This window comes from Sphaerodactylus townsendi, linkage group LG05 (assembly GCF_021028975.2).
Source record: "Sphaerodactylus townsendi isolate TG3544 linkage group LG05, MPM_Stown_v2.3, whole genome shotgun sequence".
In the NCBI taxonomy this organism is placed as follows: domain Eukaryota; kingdom Metazoa; phylum Chordata; class Lepidosauria; order Squamata; family Sphaerodactylidae; genus Sphaerodactylus; species Sphaerodactylus townsendi.
The window spans coordinates 19,597,282-19,616,241 of NC_059429.1; the positions used below are offsets into that span (position 1 = coordinate 19,597,282).

General features: G+C 45.7%; 1 protein-coding gene across 3 annotated transcripts in view; it reads left to right on the forward strand.

The window, feature by feature from the left end:
• SUCO (SUN domain containing ossification factor) overlaps window positions 1–2,489 on the forward strand; it is a 46,384-nt gene extending 43,895 nt beyond the window's left edge. For all 3 annotated transcript variants that reach the window (XM_048496800.1, XM_048496802.1, XM_048496801.1), the window contains 2 exons: window positions 305–360; window positions 607–2,489. In XM_048496800.1, the coding sequence (XP_048352757.1) occupies window positions 305–360; window positions 607–1,053 (503 nt within the window). In that variant the 3' untranslated portion in view covers window positions 1,054–2,489. The remainder of the gene's footprint in view (window positions 1–304; window positions 361–606) is intronic.
• Window positions 2,490–18,960: the final 16,471 nt, after the last annotated feature.

Sequence of the window (18,960 nt, forward strand, 5' to 3'; positions counted from 1 at the left end):
ACTTTCCGTAACATTGTTGTCTTTTCCAGTGACTCTTGACTTCACAGAATGTGATCAAAGTACCATAGCCTGTTTAGTCACTTTAGCTTCTATGGAGAATTTAGGCTTGATTCTGTCCTTAGAGAGCTGGTACTACAAGAGAAGGCTACCAAGTAGCTTCCTCTTACCTGTGGATATCGCAGATAAGATGACATGCCTAGCTCATCAGATGATGCAAGGTCTAATGTAAGAATGTAATTAGAATTAAGTTATGTACTTATTGCTTAACTCATCCTTCAGTCTAACTTCTTATCTTTCCTTGTAGTTGACCCTGGTGATTTGTACATTGTAGAACCATTGAAGTTTTCGCCAGAGAAAAAGGTACTTTATTCTTAACAAAATTTCTGTCAGAAGCCACAAATATGTTTGCCAGCCGATTTGTGTTGGTAGTTTATCTTATTACTCGGCTTTTTTAAAAAAAGTTGCATATTCTAATTGAGTGGAAGAGAGTGTCACAGACTCTTTTGGTGATCTCTGCTCGCAAAGAATTTGCAGAAAGTGATGAAAGAATCCACTCTCTGAGCAAAGCTTGCTCATAGGCATCTTTCTGTTTTCTCCTTCTTTTAGAAGAAACGCTGCAAATACAAAACAGAAAAAATCGAAACAGTCAAAGCAGCAGTGGAGCCGGTGCATCGAGTAGCTAATGGGGACATCAAAAGCAGGAAGCCCTTTACAAATCAGAGAGACTTCTCCAATATCGGTGACGTGTACCACTCTTCGTACAAAGGCCCACCGTCGGAAGGAAGCTCGGAAACCTCCTCGCAGTCCGAAGAGTCCTACTTTTGTGGCATTTCGGCGTGCACGAGTTTGTGCAATGGACAAATCCAAAAGACAAAAACGGAGAAGAGGGCTCTCAAGCGAAGGCGGGCTAAAGCGCCAGAGCAGGGCAAGCTCGTCAAACCTTTAATACAGACTAAGACGGGGTCCTTGCCGAGCCTGCATGACATCATCAAAGGAAACAAGGATCTAACTGTGGGAACACTGGGCGTCACAGCGTTTTCTGGGCACCTTTAAAACGAATCGAACTCTTCATAGCGGAGAGCTTTTGTATGACAAATCTTGTAGTATTTGGGTGACGGGGAGGGAGGAGGTTGGTTAATTGCAAAGCTTCCAGGAGTTCTATGGTGGCTGGGATTATTGTGTATCCATTTCGGCAGAAGAACCAGCTTAGCTAATAAGCTTCAAAGCTTTCACGAAGCTGATTTCTGTCGTGGTTTAGGGGGGAGGGAGGGGGGAATGCCCAGGGTGGGTGGGGGAGATACAAATTGTTTTATACAGTGTTTTTTTCACAAAATGCCGATTCTAAGATCTTGAAACCCAGTTTGGGTGGAACAGAGTTAAAAGCGTAACCCTTTTCCATTTTGCCGTGTTCCTGTTTCTAGCACCTTCCCATATTTATGTGCCTTTTGTCTATTTATAATGCCACTGGAAGAGGGGAAGGCATTTTATTTTGTAAGTTTAGGTCTTCTTAAAATGCAGCACTACCATGTTTTTAGGAGAATATGCTGTCCTCCAGCGGAAGTCAGTGATGTGATTTGGATACTGTAGAACTGTGTTGCCAGGGTAGACGTTTTCATTCGATCTTTGTTTTGCAAAGGTGGTTGGGGCCAATACCACATACATCTGATGTAGCAGCTAGCATTCTGATGGTACTTTGCCACTTCAGGATGTGATGTTAACAAACATGCCTTTGTTGCCTCAGATGATTTGATTAACTCTTGTTTAATCAGCATTGTAATCTCTGGTTCTCTTCCTGTACTAAGAAATGGTGAGGAAGAATTGTTTTATATCAGTTCTGGTTGCAGTGGGGCCGTAAACAGGAATGCGCACTCAGTCTGTCGAGCTCCAAGTTGTTGTGTTCCAAAGGTATGTCCATAATGTTTCCTTTTTTTAGCTAGCTAACACATGTGCAGTGTTCTTATTTGTGTGTGTGTGTGTGTGTTGTACTCTCATCATGTGTGGTTTTGTTACAGTGTCGGGTTGTATGAATACATCTGAACGAACGTGAGAGAAGGTTCTTGTTCGAGAGGTTCAAGGTTCATGTTGTATAAGATATAACTTATTGAGCACTTTTAGTCACACTTCTTTGTGTTTTACTTTTTAAAGAAAAACAGCTAATGCCTTTTCCTGGGTATTATCCGTAATGTGATTTATTTAAACGTTTTGTTTTGCTGCTTTCATGTTAGTTTCCAAGCACATTTTACAGTGATGTACTTTAGAGCCTGCACAGCTAGCCAGTCAAAGCAGACGGACCTAATTTTTTTTTGTTTTTTAAGAATGGATCGACCAGGGTGGGGTCCAAACTAGAATGGAAATCGGAAGGGTTCTACTATTTAAGTGGACGCATAGAAAATTGTGACACGAGGAACTTATAATACGTGACTACAGATTTGTAGTGCCAGTAGAAACTGTGAATTTCCAAATAAATCTGAACACTTGTCTTTAAAAAATGTGGTTTCGTTTCACAGATTACTTGGTGCGCTTCTTTAGCGGGAGTTTGGGAGCTGGACTGCAGTTTCAAATGGGGTGAGGAGTAATACCTTTCCCTTTTGATCACCGGAGGGCATCTCACATTATTATGCTGAGCAACTGTATCCATTCAGGCCTCAACGGATCTTGGTATTTTTCAGATGTACACTTGAATAACATCCTGCCTTTCATCCTTGTTGTGACAGAAATCCTAGAACGTGCTCAGGCCTGACATTTAGAGGGTCTGGGATCTTAGATTACGTTACAGAAAAGGGGTTCAGGTCTATCTCAAATTGGACCTATCCTGGCAGGGTCTGAGAAACTTTGCACAAGTCTAAGGAACCAACTACAGAAGAGGTAATTTGCTTAGCCTAGTTAGTTCAGCTGCATTTTTCCCCATTTGAATCTCCTGTTATTGTTGTGAGCTTTCCCCTTGTATCTTTTTGTTTTGCCTTTTACCACCCCGTTTCCATTTAGTTTCACTTTTTTTACAATCAGCCTTTAAAAAAAAATCTTAGCACAATCCATTTCTCTGGGGTATTTCACTTAATCTCTTCCCAATGGGATAGACAGCACTGGTGCTACCGGGTTGGTGATAAATTATTTTGTTATTTTTTAGTACTGTGCTGGAAAGAGGCCTTCTCAGCAGGATAGTCTAGATCCGTGGTGGCGAACCTTTGGCACTCCAGATGTTATGGACTACAATTCCCATCAGCCCCTGCCAGCATGGCCAATTGGCCATGCTGGCAGTGGCTGATTGGAATTGTAGTTCATAACATCTGGAGTGCCAAAGGTTTGCCCTCACTGGTCTAGATGTTTTCAGAAAGTCTGCATTGGAGGTGATGGGTTATCAGGGTGTTTTGTAGGGAACCCTTGGTCTATAGGAGCTTCCTTTCCTACTGTAACACTTGTAATACCACTGCTGGAGCTGACTTTCCTGCTTCCCTTTCCCGGGGCAGTCTTACACCATCTGTTTGCCTGTTGAGGGTTATCTCCCTCAGAGCAATGCCATTCCTTCCCACTGTCCCATTTAGCCTCCCCCGCCACCCGGTCTGGATGGAAACTGTGCCATCTAACCATCTGATTTTCAAAGTATAACCTCTGTTTTGTTTTGTATAATGTGTATCTGGCAGCCTTCCAAAGAGGTGCATAACATTCTATAATGTTGAGGCTGTAAAAGATTACATGACTACAAAGGGGAATGCAGAACTTGGAGGCAATCCTATCTCCTGCCCCCTCCACAATTGCTGAGCCAGCATCAGCCCAAGTTCAACCACTCACCTTGGAGCCTAGCAGTGGCAGTGTGTGGGAGCAGCTGCAAGCCCAGACCACGGCCACACAGCCCAGAAAACCCACCAGAACCAGCTGCACTTTTTGATTCTGCTGCAGTATGAATTTTTGGTGAGCGGGCACCTGTGATAATTTGCTCAGTTCTGGCTCCAAGTATGGGACTCCCTTCCCCATTCAGCCCAAACCCTTTGGAGTTTTCGGGATGATTTTAAATCTATCAAAACAAGTCTTTGCTTCACCCTGATTTTCATGTCACTGGTTTCCTGATCCTATCTCAGCTAGCAGTGATGTCCTATGTGCGTTTTTAAATAGGATGTGGGAAGCTGATTTGGTTTCGTTTACAAATGGTCGCGCTGATCTTAAGTGTTTCAACTCTTTCAGTTTTTATCTTGTTGCACAGAGGGGGGAGTATTGAGACTTTGAATTAATCTTTTGGTTCCATGACAGGGATCTTTATATAAAGGAAAGGCTATAACATGTCAAGTAAACATAAATGATCAAATTGGGAAATGAATTGTATTTTTTTAAAACTTGAAAAAATGTGTTTTGAGAACTGAATCAAGAGCCTGTTTGGTAGAGTGGTGGCATCTTCCAGTGGGAAGATCTGGTACAGTTCTCGCCTTGTATTGTCGAAGGCTTTCACGGCCGGAATCACTGGGGTATTATGGGGTTTCCAGTATGTATGGCTGTGTTCCAATAGCATTTTCTCCTGACGTTTTGCCTGCGTCTGTGGCTGGCATCATCAGAGGCCTCTGGAGTGCTTCAGGAGATCATAGATAGTCCAACTGGAAAGGGAAATCAAGAGTTCACAGGATACTGAGCAAAGTTTCCAAGGACTTGGAGCAAGCACTGTCCCGCAACAGGAAGCCCCAGTCTGGTGAAACAAATTTCAGGGTCCGAAGGACTTCAGAAAGCCATCAGGAAAGCAAGTCTTCATCTGATGATTATCAAAACCCACCTGCTCTCCAAAGTAGGCCAGCCCAGTTTTATCTTCAGTTAGAGCAGGAGTTCGAGACAGATCCTTGGGTTAAAGTCATATGGTTTCATCCAGAAGCTTCTAGAAGGGTGAGAGGCAGCTAGCAATGTGTTGAATCTGCAGATTCTTGACAGGGCCTACCTGACTCTGGAGCAGAAATCTTTTTTTTCCCCAAGGTGGTCTGAGATTTTCCTCTTAGACTGAACTCGTGGGGACATGCTCAAGGAATCCAACTGAGTCTAACCTGTCTGCATTAGCCACTCTCTGGATAGTGAAACACAACATTGGCTTGAATCCTCCACTACCTGTAGTAGTGTCACTGACATGGAGCTCTCTGAGTCCTGAACCACCTTCTGGGTCTGTGACCAACAGGAAGAATGATGAACCAGCATGCTGTCATCCTTTTCTTTGCTATGAGCAGCTGTAAAGCTGCAGCCCTTGGTGACATTACACACCAAGCAGAAGGATTAGCCACCAGCAGCCTCCTTGGCCCAACCTATGTGCAGTGCACGCACTTAGGGGTATTTGTTCTGCCTCCCTCATGTTACTGAGTCCTTGATTTCTGTCTTAGCCAGTTCTAGGGACATTATTTAACCACTGTTCAAAGTTATGCACAAGGCTGCATTCCTCTTTCCCCTTCTAAGACCAGGTGTGGGATCTATTAACAAAAGAAGCCATTTTACCCTCCAGGAACCGGTGAAGTCACCGCATATTCCTTTCCAACAGTTCTTCGACAGTGTTCTCGGGCAGAGTGGGGCCACCCATCTACAACCAAGACTGCTCATTGGCTAGTGAAGCCAAATTCTGTCTCATAAAACATTAGAGGTTGAAATTGCCTTCTGTGAAATGACCTAGTTGAAAGCCTTGTCCTCCACAGTTCTTTGTGCGGGGGTGGGGGGGGGGGTCAAGGTGCTAAAAATTAACCAATCCTTAGTGAGGAACTTCAGACTGACCGCAGCCACTTTCCATACCTCAACTACCAACTCTGGGTTTGCCTGGGTGGCATGTTTATAGGCTGAAGACCTGGCCTTTAAATCCAGAGTTGTTCAAACTCATAATGAATGGGCTGAAGATTTCTCCGTCTGTAGACTCCTCACTGGGCCCTATCCCAATAGAATCAGGAGTCTGCAGCCTGTGGCTCTCCAGATGTTCATGGACTACAAATCCCATCAGCCCCTGCCAGCATATTGGTCACGCTGGCAGGGACTGATGGGATTTTTAGTCCATGAACATCTGGAGAGCTGCAGGTTGCAGACCCCTGCACTAGATACAATGGTCAGGGCAATCAATAGCCAGCCTCACATCTGCGAGTAATGATTAAGGCTCATATGTCCATTCTGTCACCATGCACCTTTCTCAGACAGCAAGCTCTTTAGAGAAGTTGTTTTTGGTTTGAAACGGGAGTTAAAGCCAGTGCGGTGTAGTGGTTACGAATGGTGGACTCTGATTTGGAGAACTGGGTTCGATTCCCGTAAAGCCTGCTGGGCTAGTTACGGTTATCTCCAGTCTCCCTCAGCCCCCATCTATTTCACAACTCTGCTGTGCAGAGAGGAAGGGCAGGCGATTGTATGCAGCTTTGAGACTTCTTAAAGGTAGAGAACGCGTGGCATAAAAACCAACTCTTCTTTCCAGCACTGAAACGACAAAATCTGTAACTCAACCAGCAGCAACCCTTCGAAGGTCCAGACCCTGTGCCAAGGGATACAAGTCTTAACAGACTAAAGCATACGTAGCTGTGTCAGAAGGTTGTGGGAGGTTAGCATCTCATTGCCCACAAAGAGAGGCAAGCAAGATACACTAGAACTGACACTGCAACCTTATAACCTAAACCGAATAGGCAGCTACAACCTTCTCCTTGCGGATGGCTGACAGAGGCATATGGCCTATAGCCGTGGTGGCGAACCTATGGCACTCCAGATGTTCATGGACTACAATTGGCCATGCTGGAAGGGGCTGATGGGAATTGTAGTCTATGAACATCTGGAGTGCCATAGGTTCGCCACCACTGGCCTATAAGGACATGGGGTCACCCATGTTCCCACGTGCACGCATCCAAACCCTGCCCCCACTTCCCTGCAGGCCAACACAGAAGCTGGCCTGCAGGGAGGCAGGGGCGGGGCCTGGGTCGCTCACTGCTGCTGAGTCCGCCCCCCCTTCTGCCTTCCTGTAGGCCGACTTTTGACCTCCCCAAGCCCTGCCAGCCTTGGCCTGCACAGCAACCGGGGAGGCTCAGCGGCGTGCAGCCCAGATCCCCATGTGACCCTCCAAGCCCTGCCCCGGTCCCCGTGCAGGCCAGCATAGAGGCCAGGGGGCGGAGCTCAGAGATGGGGATGTCTCTGGGCGCCATGCCCAAGTGTGAGGGTGCAGGGGGGGCACTTGGAGATGGGGATGCTTCTGGGCGCCATTTCCCTCGATACTCCTCTGGTGGCTGGTATCAAATCACCTTAAATGACCGGGTGATGGAGGAGTAATGAATATTCCTTTGAATGAGCCACAAGCTGAAGTGTTTTCATAACTTCAAGGAGGTGGCAGAAGCGGGCAAAGCACCACCTCGTGCTGCCAGCCCTCCAGTAACTGCTGGACATCGGAACGAAAGAGCTAGCCGTTCAAGGACAGAGGGACTCTAAGGCAGGGATCCTCAATACGGTACCTGTGAACACCTTGGTGCCTGCTGTCACCTTTTCTAGCACCCGCCATGTGTTTTTAGAAAGCGGGTGGGGCCACATAGGTCTTTTGCTGAGCAAGAGTTTGAACGGCTGTTGGAAGTTTTATTGGATGTGTAGTTTTTTTCGGTTTTTCAAATGCTGTTCTGTCGGCAGCTGCCCCCACACCACAAAAATCTTCACAATGTGACTGAGGTAAAGCTAAGACAATCACTGTGTGGCTGGCTCCGTCTCCTCTGGCAGCCATTTTGTAACTGCTGCGCCCACTCACCATGCTGCGTGAGAGTTCCAAGGGTGCCCACAGACTTGAAAAGGTTGGAGATTCCGTCTTTAGGATTATTGTCTCTTTCTCTGGTCCTAAGAAAAATAGGGCCGTGAGTGCAATCCAAGATTCGAAGAGTCTGAAAAGATACCACATTAAAGAAACAGGTGGTTATCTTGTGATGTTAACGTTGAACTATTTATCTCTGCTCTCTGCTCTTGCGCTGTTACACCAGGGTGCCCCTCATATTGAGGGGCCCGCCGTTCCTCCTTCTTGGGGTAGGTTTTAAATGGGGTTTTTTTTGGACGCCTCTTGCTTATTTATTTATTTATTGCATTATTAACCGCTGTTTTATATGAAGTTTTAGAATGTTTTATTGATTATTAATTGGATGGAGCCTATGTGATTGTTTATTGTGTTGTATGATTTGCTCCTTGTTCAATACTGTCTGAATTTTATGTTGTACACCACCCGGAGCCCTTCGGGGATCGGGCGGTATAGAAATTTAAGAGATAGATAGATAGGTAGGTAGATGGTAGGTAGATAGATAGATGATAGGTAGATGGTAGGTAGACAGACTGACCGACCGACCGACCGACCATTAAAAGTAATCGAAAAAGAAACAGGCCAAGATGGAAGTTGTCTGGACAACTGTTTCGGCTCTGGGAAGGATTTTCTGCCGCCTGTTGATCTAGGCCAGGGGTAGGGAACCTGCGGCTCTCCAGATGTTCAGGAACTATAATTCCCATCAGCCCCTACCAGCATGGCCAATTGGCCATGCTGACAGAGGCTGATGGGAATTGTAGTTCCTGAACATCTGGAGAGCCGCAGGTTCCCTACCCCTGATCTAGGCAAGACTTGTCTTCAAGTTCCTCTTAGGGTAGCACGCAGGAAATACCTGTGGTTTCCATGCACTGACAGAAGTTTCCAGTGCAGAGCAATCCCTTTTGATCTCACCACAGCACTCAAGCTCTTTACCAAGTTTCTGGTTTTCTTGATGGCCCACCTGAGACGGCATGCAGCATTTCTGTACCCTTTTGCAGACATTGTGATCCAAGGTACAAAGTTGCCTCACCTTCAGCGACATTTGTGCCACCGTGGGATTGTCTGCTTCGGCATGGCTCTATCATAAACTTGAAGAAACATGTAGGGAGGCTCATATAAGGAGTCTCAAAAGGACTTACAATCTCCTTTCCCTTGCCCCCTCACAACAAACACCCTGTGAGGTGGATGGGGCTGAGAGAGCTCCGAAGAACTGTGACTAGCCCATGGTCACTCAGCTGGCATGTGTTGGAGTGCACAGGCTAATCTAGTTCACCAGATTATTTCTTGATAATATTGAGCTTGCTGGACTGATAGTCCGTTTCAGTATGTCAGCTTCGTGTGTGCTAATGTATGGAGATCTCACTCCCACATAGTATTAAACACCTCAGTGTTCATTGGTACACTGTTAGTTTCACATGGTTCCTGTAACAGGAAAGGGGAGGGCAGATTCTCGCTTCCATGTGCCACAGTCAACGGACTGGTGATCATGAAATCATAAACTCACCTGGGCATGCTTATGACAGGAGGCAGGCTGTGCGTGAAACCTACAGAGGAAACGTCTTCCCATTCGAGACCAGTTCATAATCCAACCGCTATGTCAGCTTGGCATTTTACACAGTATTCTTACCCCTCCCACAAAGATGAAAGTTCACTCTCTCTTTAAAAAAAAAAATCCAGCTCAGTAAAGAGTTCCGGAGAAACTGGAAGAGTGTGCGTCGTTTGGTGTTCTTCATTGACTATTTAATTACTTTCGGGGTTGCTGTTTGCATTGGACCAACATGATTCCTTGAAATCTATCACTGTAGAGTACATTCTCACATTTCAAGAAATGGTGCCTTTCAGAGGCATGTCTTCCAGGACAAGAGGCTTGCTGCATTTGGACAGACTTCCCAAATTGGAGTTCTTACCCAAATTATTATTACTACTAGCACTAAAGCCCATTTTAAATTAAAATAAAATGGGGTTAAGAAGGGGGGAGGAGGGGGGACCTCCTCCTCCCCTTCTCCAGGAGAGCAGCCCGTATTGTTTAGGGCAGGGGAGGCTCCTGGGTTGGGGGAAGGTGGGCGGGGATGTCTTAGATCCCTGCACCCATTGGCTGGGAGGTTAAATAAGTCGAACATTCCATCCCTGTAGACAAGTGCCCATCAGGGGTCCCCAAAGCAGCAATGCTTGGCATTTCAGCAATTAAAAATGCAGCAAACGTTACTAAATAATTAAATTAAAAATACACGAAGAGCACCCTGCCTAGTATTTGGACAGGGGACTTCCAAGAAGACCACGATGGTGACGCGGAGGCAGGCAATGGCAAACTATCTCCAAACGTTCCCTCAAAAACCCTGTGGGGGTCACCATAAGTCAACTGATTTGACAGCGAATACATTTTTAAAAAACCTAGTAAGAGGGCTGATAATCCTTAGGCACTGTTTTTTTATGCCAGAGGGTAATGGATTACCTCCTTCTTAGAAGAAAATAGTGGGTTATCTTACCGTAACTCATTGTTCTCCTGGACCTAGTAGAAAGGGGGACTCTTCACCTGCTGCTCTTACCAGGTGATTGTGGTACCATCCTTCTATATGTTTTTCTATATGGAAAAAGACAAGGACTCCCAAGATGTCACTCTTCCCTTTGCGAAACAGTCTAATCTACAGTGTCGCAACCTGATTTCAGTTCTCTGGCCACGCTAACTGGGTTTTTTTTTAAAAAAAAAAAAACTTTTTGGTGACTCTAAGTTTCAGTCTTATGTAGGGTGAGAATTTCCTTTTATGTAGTTTCTATCTTTAAGATTCCCAGCTTACCCTAGTTCAGTTGGGGACTTGAAAATGACCCGTCTCCCCTCTGAAAAGGCAATTTAGTGTTGATTCTGCCTCTTAAGGGGGTGACGTGGGTCGCCCAAAAGCTAATAAAAGCCAGCCTAATAGTTCGGCGAATAAGAATTTATGGTAAAAAGTCCTCCTGATTTTCATTAACTGGCATTCCCAAGATTCTGTATTTTTATTTTGCTGAATCTTGCGGAACAAATTACAAAAACCAGAGCAAATACAGTGTGCCCTGTGTGTACTGGCACATAGAAACAATAAATTGCAGTGCACCGATACATAAAGTTAATATACCTTCATTGTAATAACCACAAATTACAAGTATTCATAGTGCATGCACAAACAAAAATCACTCAAGAAAACCAATTAGACCAATGACAATACATTCTGCGCTTTCTGTGTTTCTCAAGACTTTTCCTAAGTGGACTGTTGCCCTCAAAGGCCCCTCCGTTCATCAGAGGGGAACCTTTTAATGATCCCCGGGCATGGGCGTAACGAGGCAAACTGTAGCCCTGGGCAAAACCTGAGTTGGATGCCCCCCCCCCCTCCATGGGCGGACACTCCACCACGACCTAATTTTTTTTTGCACCAGGACATTGGTGTGTGCAGGGAGTGCATTTTTAGACATATCAGCACCAAAATTTCAGCATATCACCAGGAGTCTGTCCTTATGCTACCCCCCAAGTTTGGTGAGGTTTGGTTCAAGGAGGCCAAAAATGGGAAACCACTAAAAATACCCAAAAACGAACCCTGCATTTTGATGCCCCCCAGAAGGTGGTGCCCTGGGCAGCTGCCCACCTTGCCCAATGGGCATTACGCCCCTGTCCCCGGCCTGAAAGATATCAGGTTGCCTTCAACTGGAGGCAGGACCTTTATGGCTCTTGCCCCATCCTGGTGGAACAAACTGCCAAGTGATATCAGGGCCCTGCAGGAGATGTCTCAATTCCGCAGGGCCTGGAAAAGGTAACTGTTCCACCAGGCCTCTTCCACCTAGGCAGCTGGATTAAATTAAGGGAGGTTATCTCCTTTAGGTCTCGCGGGGGGGAGCGGGGGGGTTCTCAACGCCATCTGTTTTTTACACCCGCTTTAGGATTGGTTTTAACACCATAATAGATATTTTCATGTGGTTATATCTGTTTTTAATGTTTTAAAATTTAATTGCTATATGTTGGGAAACTGTGTTGTAACCCGCCTTGAGCCCTACAGGGATAGGGCAGGCTAGAAATTGAAGATTGGATGGACGGATGGACGGAAGACGGATGGACGGATGGATGGATGGATGGATGGATGGAGTCATAGCCCTACCTTCCGGACTTAAGAGGAGACGTGTTATTTTCACCCCAATGTTCACAGCACGACGATTAGAAAACCTGTTAGTCATCTCTGTCTGACAAGTTCACGTATGTAATGCACTTTCTGTTGACTTCTCTGGAAGGCAAATTTTCTTTCTTAAGCTCATTGTCCATTTATGCAACTAAGCATTGTTGTCTTCGGTGTAATTGTCTGTAGCATTGTCATTGATGCAACTGGTTTTCTCCAGTTAACAATACCTTCTTCTACCTTAGCTGTTTTCTGATCAACGTCTCTTTGTAAGTCGTTGTTTCAGTGGTGCACAATGAATGATTGTTGTTTGTATATGCACTATGAATGTTTGTAAGGTATGTTATATAGGTATATTAACTTTGTGCATAAGTGCATTGTAGTTGATTGTTGATACGTGCCAGTACACACGGCGTACGCTGTATTTGCTCTGGTGGCTGTATTTACGGTTGGCAAAAAGTACCAGAACACTGTCGTACAGTCCGTTGATTCTAGCCGTGAAAGCCTTCAACAATACATATTTCCCTGGGCTTCAGCCAAGATATCAGGAGTCACTGGGAAAACAGTTCCGTTCCAGGTCATTGCTGGTGCCCAGCCATAGAACCGAGATGAGGAATGAGATACAGAGTGCCTATATAAAAGAGGGACAAAGGAGTCTGTAACCTCAGCTTGTGGGTTCTGTGGGGCAGAACTTGGAATGAGTTTGCAACAACAATTTTAAAAAACAAAATGGTTTACTTTCTCAACATATAACATCAAACATCAACATTTAACATCAAACTTCAAGGTCCTGTTCAGGTTGCATTTTCAAGTCCTTAATTTACAGTCTGCTAATACTGCCAAGTCCAATTCTTCTTTGCAAGTGGGTTGGCTCCTGAAGACTCCAAGGGCTTGATGAATAGGATCCAACATGGTGAAGGTTTCCAGGAGAACTCTCACCCATTGCAAACATAAAAAGAAACCCTGAAACAATAAACTCCAACATTTACAACATAGCAAAAATAAACAACTACCTTCCCAGTAGTTCCCAACAATATTTCAGTTACCTTAACAAGGTGTTAAGGGCTTATACAACGCCATCTGTCTCCACCCCTTACTGGGTCAACCCATTCTGAGCATGGGGGTTACAAGTCCTCATGATATTCTGATTAAGAACAGTGGTGTTGAAGATGGTGATACTGTAGGCGCAGAGAAAAAGGGAAAGGGGGTTTAATTCCACTTATAAGTAAGGCTGTTTCTTCTTTACCCCCATTATGTTTCCTATAATGGGGAGATGGCAACCATAAAGCTGCTGACCAAAGAAATCATGCAGGCCTTAATGCTTACTGTTCTTTCACTGTTACTAATCAGGCTTGGCACCCCTGAAGAATGCCCCTTGTTCTCAATTCCCCAGAATATGTGAACTAAACTGTTTTCGAGGTCTCAATGTCCCTAAAAGATACCTTGAAGTTGTACTTTGCGGTAACAATACCTGCTGTTTTTTACCTTAATTGTGTCTATAAATGGGGCCAGCATGGCATAGTGGTTAAGAGTGGCAGACTGTAATCTAGAGAACCAGGTTTGTTTCCCCTGTTCCTCCACATGAATCCTGCCGGGTGACCTCGGCCCAGTCACAGTTCTATGAGAGCCCGCAGCCCCACCTACTTCACAAGGCATCTGCTGTGGGGAGGGGAAGAGAAGGTGCGTAGAGCAAGAGGAACTACTTGCCACTGCGTGGATTCTGATTTGGCTAACATGAAGCACTCAGAGCCAAGATGTTTAAAAAAATTATTTAATTTTATTGAGAAGTAAACATTTCTAGATGATCAAAACCGCTCTAGCTAACAGAATTTATATTCAGCTGATAAAAAACCAATACTGTCCAAATCACGGTTAACCATAAAATAATAGCCTAATATGGTTAACAATAGTAGCGTTGCCTGTAGTTCTAAAGGAGTAAGCAGAAGCAAACAAACTTATCTGAAGCCCAAGTTTGTTAAATTACACACTGCACAAAGTAACTCTTCGGTATGTAGTTAGGAGTAGCAGTGGCATAGTGGTTAAGAACAGGTGCATTCTAATCTGGAGGAACCAGGTTTGATTCCCCACTCTGCTGCCTGTGCTGTGGGAGCTTATCTGGGGAACTAGATTAGCCTGTGCACTCCAACACACACCAGCTGGGTGACCTTGGGCTAGTCACAGCTTTTCGGAGCTCTCTCAGCCCCAACCACATCACAGGGTGTTTGTTGTGAGGGGGGAAGGGCAAGGAGATTGTAAGCCCCTTTGAGTCTCCTACAGGAGAGAAAGGGGGGGAATAAACCCAAACTCCTCCTCCTCCTCCTCCTCTTCTTCTTCTCCTTCTCCTTCTCCTTCGTCTTCTTCACTATCATACCTGATAGTGCTCCTTTTGTAAGATCTCTGCCCCCTCAAAAATTCAGACACATGATTTGATAAGGAGTAGAAAAGTGGTAAAAGATAATAGTAGTCCCCTGTGCAAGCACTGGGCCTTTACTGACCCATAAGGTGACGTTACATCACAGTGTTTACTAGATAGTCTATATTTACAGGGTGGTTTGCCATTGCCTTTCCCAGTCATCTACACTTTACCTCCAGGAAGCTGGGTACTCATTTCACCGACCTTAGAAGGATGGAAGACTGAGTCCACCTTGAGCCGGCTACCTGAAACTGACTTCCCTTAGCAGCTTGCCACTCTGCACCACAGGGATCCCTGTGCTAAGAAGAACTACAGTGAAAACATAGGGAACTAAAGAGCAATAATTTAATTTATAGTTTATATGGATCAATATTTTATTGACTGTATGTTCTATAAGGCCCTTTCTGCACGGGCACTGAGAGGGGGTGCACCAGCATAGTTTATGCCGGCGCACCCCCGTGGGACTGTTCGCCTGGACGGTCCCGCTGGAAGCGGCATCGGTGGCACAGCCTTCACACAGGCTGCGCCGCTCCCAAACGCTGCTTACCTCCCGTCGCCTTCTGTCGCATTGTGGAGGCCAGGGGACATGCCCCCCCCCCCGGCCAGAGCGACAACCCTGGAGAATGAGGCCAGGGGGGGCATGTCTCCTGGCCTGCACAATGCGACAGAAAGCGACGGGAGGTAAGCAGCATTTGGAAGGGAGCTGGGGGAGAAACGCATGGCACCGAATGGAAGCTGGCGTTTGCAAAACACCTTGCTCCCCAAGCGAGGTTGGAAAACACCATTTTGGTGGGAACCGAGCGCCGCTGCAGCGATTTGGCAGCGACGGCTGTGCAAACGGTCCCTGCCAAAACGGTGTTTTACCGGCCCGCTGCCACCGCTTTTGACCCGTGCGGAAAGGGCCTCAGATTGACGTGTAACACCTATTGTTTTTGTTTTTGTTTGCTGATCTTGGATCATAATAAACTTGAAACTGATTGAAAATAAAGCAAGTGAAGAAAGAGGACATATGTACAAACTGGAAAATGTTTAATTTTGGCCATAAAACCCATCAACAACTTGACATTCTGGGAAATTACCAATATAGATGCCAGAACGCATTGCAAAATTCCCTTTTGGATTCAGTCAGAAGTTTGAGAGTCATACTTCAAAAGCCTGTTTTTGTTTCCACAAATAAACATGTCTGGGGTCATCCCAACATTTTTGGAGGTACAGAATAATAGGTCCAATCTTTAAGAAGGTTCAATGCTCAAACCCAAACTGCTGCTATGTAATTAGCTTATTACTATGTTTGAGCAGTCTATATTCTTGGTATTTTCTGGATACATTAACTGATTGGCTAGAACAAGGTAGCAGTCTGGACTTGGAGCAGATAAGGTTCAGGAGAGGTAGCTCAGGTGGACCATTGCCTAGTAGTTGTATACCGCCACGTAAAAAAATAGACTCATTTCTCAAATGGCTCTGCGTAGGATTTATCAGTCCGAACGGGGCTTTTGACACCATTCCTAGGATAAGACTTTGGGTAAACATATGACACATCACAATTGCTGACAGGCTGCCGGGGCACGCACAGTGACTTCAGGCAGATGTTATAGCTCAGGTCCGCTGCGGTTGTGGTGGTGAGATGGCTGAGCCATTTAGCCTGGAGTTAGTCATGGCTGTCTTTTGGGCCCATTTGCCTCAGTGAGAGATCATGTCAGATTAATTGATCACCCAAAGTCTGCTTTTAGAGCATGCCACATCTGCTCATCCCAGTTTTTTGGTATTCCCCCTCTTAAATCTCTTTGCTCTTTATACCCATCTGTTGACTTCACAAAGCCTTTTAAGAGCATGTGTCCTGGCCAGACTAAACATCCACTCCTCACATACGGAGAAAGTTCATCTGTTAAGCTTATTCAGAACAAATCTTCCCCTGTTCCTCGAGTAAGGTGGACATGATTGCATACGTTCTTTAGGAGCGTCTTTTGTATGCTACTCACAGCAGGCAGCATGTAGTGGAGCAGCAGTGGCGTAGTGGTTAAAAGCAGGTGTACTCTAATCTGGAGGACCGGGTTTGATTCCCTGCTCTGCCGCCTGAGCCGTGGAGGCTTATCTGAGGAATTCAGATTAACCTGTGCACTCCCACACAAACCAGCTGGGTGACCTTGGGCTAGTCACAGCTCTACAGAGCTCTCTTCTTCTTCTTCTTCTTCTTCTTCTTCTTCTTCTTCTTCTTCTTCTTCTTCTTCTTCTTCTTCTTCTTCTTCTTCTTCTTCTTCTTCTTCCAGTTTATCAGTTCCAAGTTCTAGCAGAATATTAAACCATCTCCAGTGACATAACCACACCCATACATTGCAAGAGCTTCTAGCCCCCCTCCTCTGTCTGAGACTTCAGCTAAACTGCTGCAGATAGAATGTTCACTCTCTAAAATTTTCCCCCAGCATGCAATCTCTTCATAAGGTGATTTTAAGACATTTCAAGCATCCTTAAAAGTGGAGGAAAGAAAGTGAGGTATAGAAACCAACACTTCTCCTTCTGTGAGATGGAACATCTCTGCGAGTGTGTTTGTTTCAATTGCACAGTGCTATGAAGTTCTGTGTGAAAAGAGAAATGCAAAGCAAAGCGGTATGGAACAACTGAATAAATGTCAATGGTCAAATTGTTCCAGAGTTTATGGAACCCTTGTAGCAAACAGGCGAGCCCACAAGCTGTTGTGGCAGGTGAATCAGTGTTTCCAGATGGGAGGCACTCTTGCTTGGCTTGAGAGGTTTGGCTTTATCATTGCTGGGGTGGTGAAGGTGCCGACCTGTCACATTTGGCTTGAGAGAGATCTTTCACAGAATTAGAGGCAGCTTGGACAAAAGAGTTACTGCTCTTGTTGTCTACCCTCACCCTATTTTTGCCTCCTGCTACAACAAATTGGGGAGGCCTGATAGCTCCTTGAAAAAACTTGGCATGCCAAAGGTCCCAGGTTCAAGCCCTAGCACCGTGATGGTGAACCTTTGGCACTCCAGATGTTATGGACTACAATTCCCATCAGCCCCTGCCAACATGGCCAATTGGCCATGTTGGCAGGGGCTGATGGGAATTGTAGTCCATAACATCTGGAGTGCCAAAGGTTTGGCACTAGCATCTTCAGAGTGTGGTTAGGAACAGGTGGATTTTAATCTGAAGGGAGCCTGCTTTGATTCTAATCTGAAGAGAGCCAGCGCGGTGTAGTGATTTAAGAGCAGATGGATTCTAATGTAGAGAACCAGGTTTGATTCCCCCCTCCTCCACCTGAGTGGCCAAGGCTTATCTGGTGAACCAGATGCGTTTCCACACTCCTATGTTCCTGCTGGGTGACCTTGGGCTAGTCACAGTTCTCTCTGCACTCTCTCAGCCCCACCTACCTCACAAGGTAGGTCACAAGATAGGTCGCATAAAACTTCCAAGCCCGTTTTATTTTTTCGTGTAAGATCTGAAGAAGCGTGCATGCATACAAAAGTTTATACTGAGAATAAAACTGGGTTGGTCTGAAAGGGGCTGCTGGTCTTAAACTTCAGACCCAACACAGCTACCCCAACGAATTTATCTTCAAGGTTTAGAACAGACTTCCAAGCTGGGCAGCCAAATCCATAGGGAAGGCAAAACTTCCTTTGAAGCCAGCTTGGGTGCTATCCTGCTGTCACAAGGGTATTTACCAGTAGTGGGATTCGGCAGAACTGGTTGTTAAACTGATGCTTGTAAACAACCTGTTGTTAAATTATTTGAATCCCACCACCGGAACCGGTGGTTAAATTATTTGAATCCCAACACTGGTATTTACCCTGGTGAGTGGGTGTTGTGCCGCTGCACAGAACCAGACACGGATGCCGCCGGTCCTGCCCAGGTCTGCTGGAAGAATTTTGGGGATGGGCCAGGGAATGGAGCCAGCTTTTGAACACCCTCCTCACCCACCTGCCACACAGAATTGGGCTGTTAAGGTGTGAAACCAGAAAAACACAGCATTGCTTTGCTGAGAGCAAGAAAAGACTCTCTGGCCGAATTCCCACTGAACATTTAATCTTGATACAACCAAGTTTCAAAAGAATCGGCACCTTTTCATCCAGGTTCCAACATCCTCACTGCAGCATGTTTCTAGGCCTGCCCCTTGGGGGTGGGGAGGAGGGGTGCCTGCTGTCAGTGGTGCAATTGTTAATCTAGCAGCACCAAAATTTCAGAGTATCTGTAGGAGACCCTCCTGATGATGCCAGCCAAGTTTGGTTCATAGGGGCCAAAGGTATGGATCCTCAAATGTTTAGCCCCCATCTCCTATTAGCTCCCATTGGAAACAATGGGGGATGGGGGCACCCCTTTGGGGAGTCCATAGCTTTGGACCCCCTGGACCAAAATTCACAAAACCTAGGTGGTATCAGTAGGAGACTCTGCTGATGATACCACCCAGGTTTGGTGAAGTTTAGTTCATGGGGGTCAAACTTATGGACTGTCAAATGTGTAGCCCCCATCTCCTATTAGCTCCCATTGGAGTGTTTTTTCCAACAAGGTGCATATACAAGCAGGTCCAGGAAAATCCCATGATGGGGGGTGGGGGCAGAAACGGGACTGATCTGTGTTCTGCAGTTCGACAGTGGGGAGATTGCAAGGAAACCTGGATATTTCGGGTGACTATCCCAGGATTAACCGCCAGTGGGAAATCGCCCTCTAAT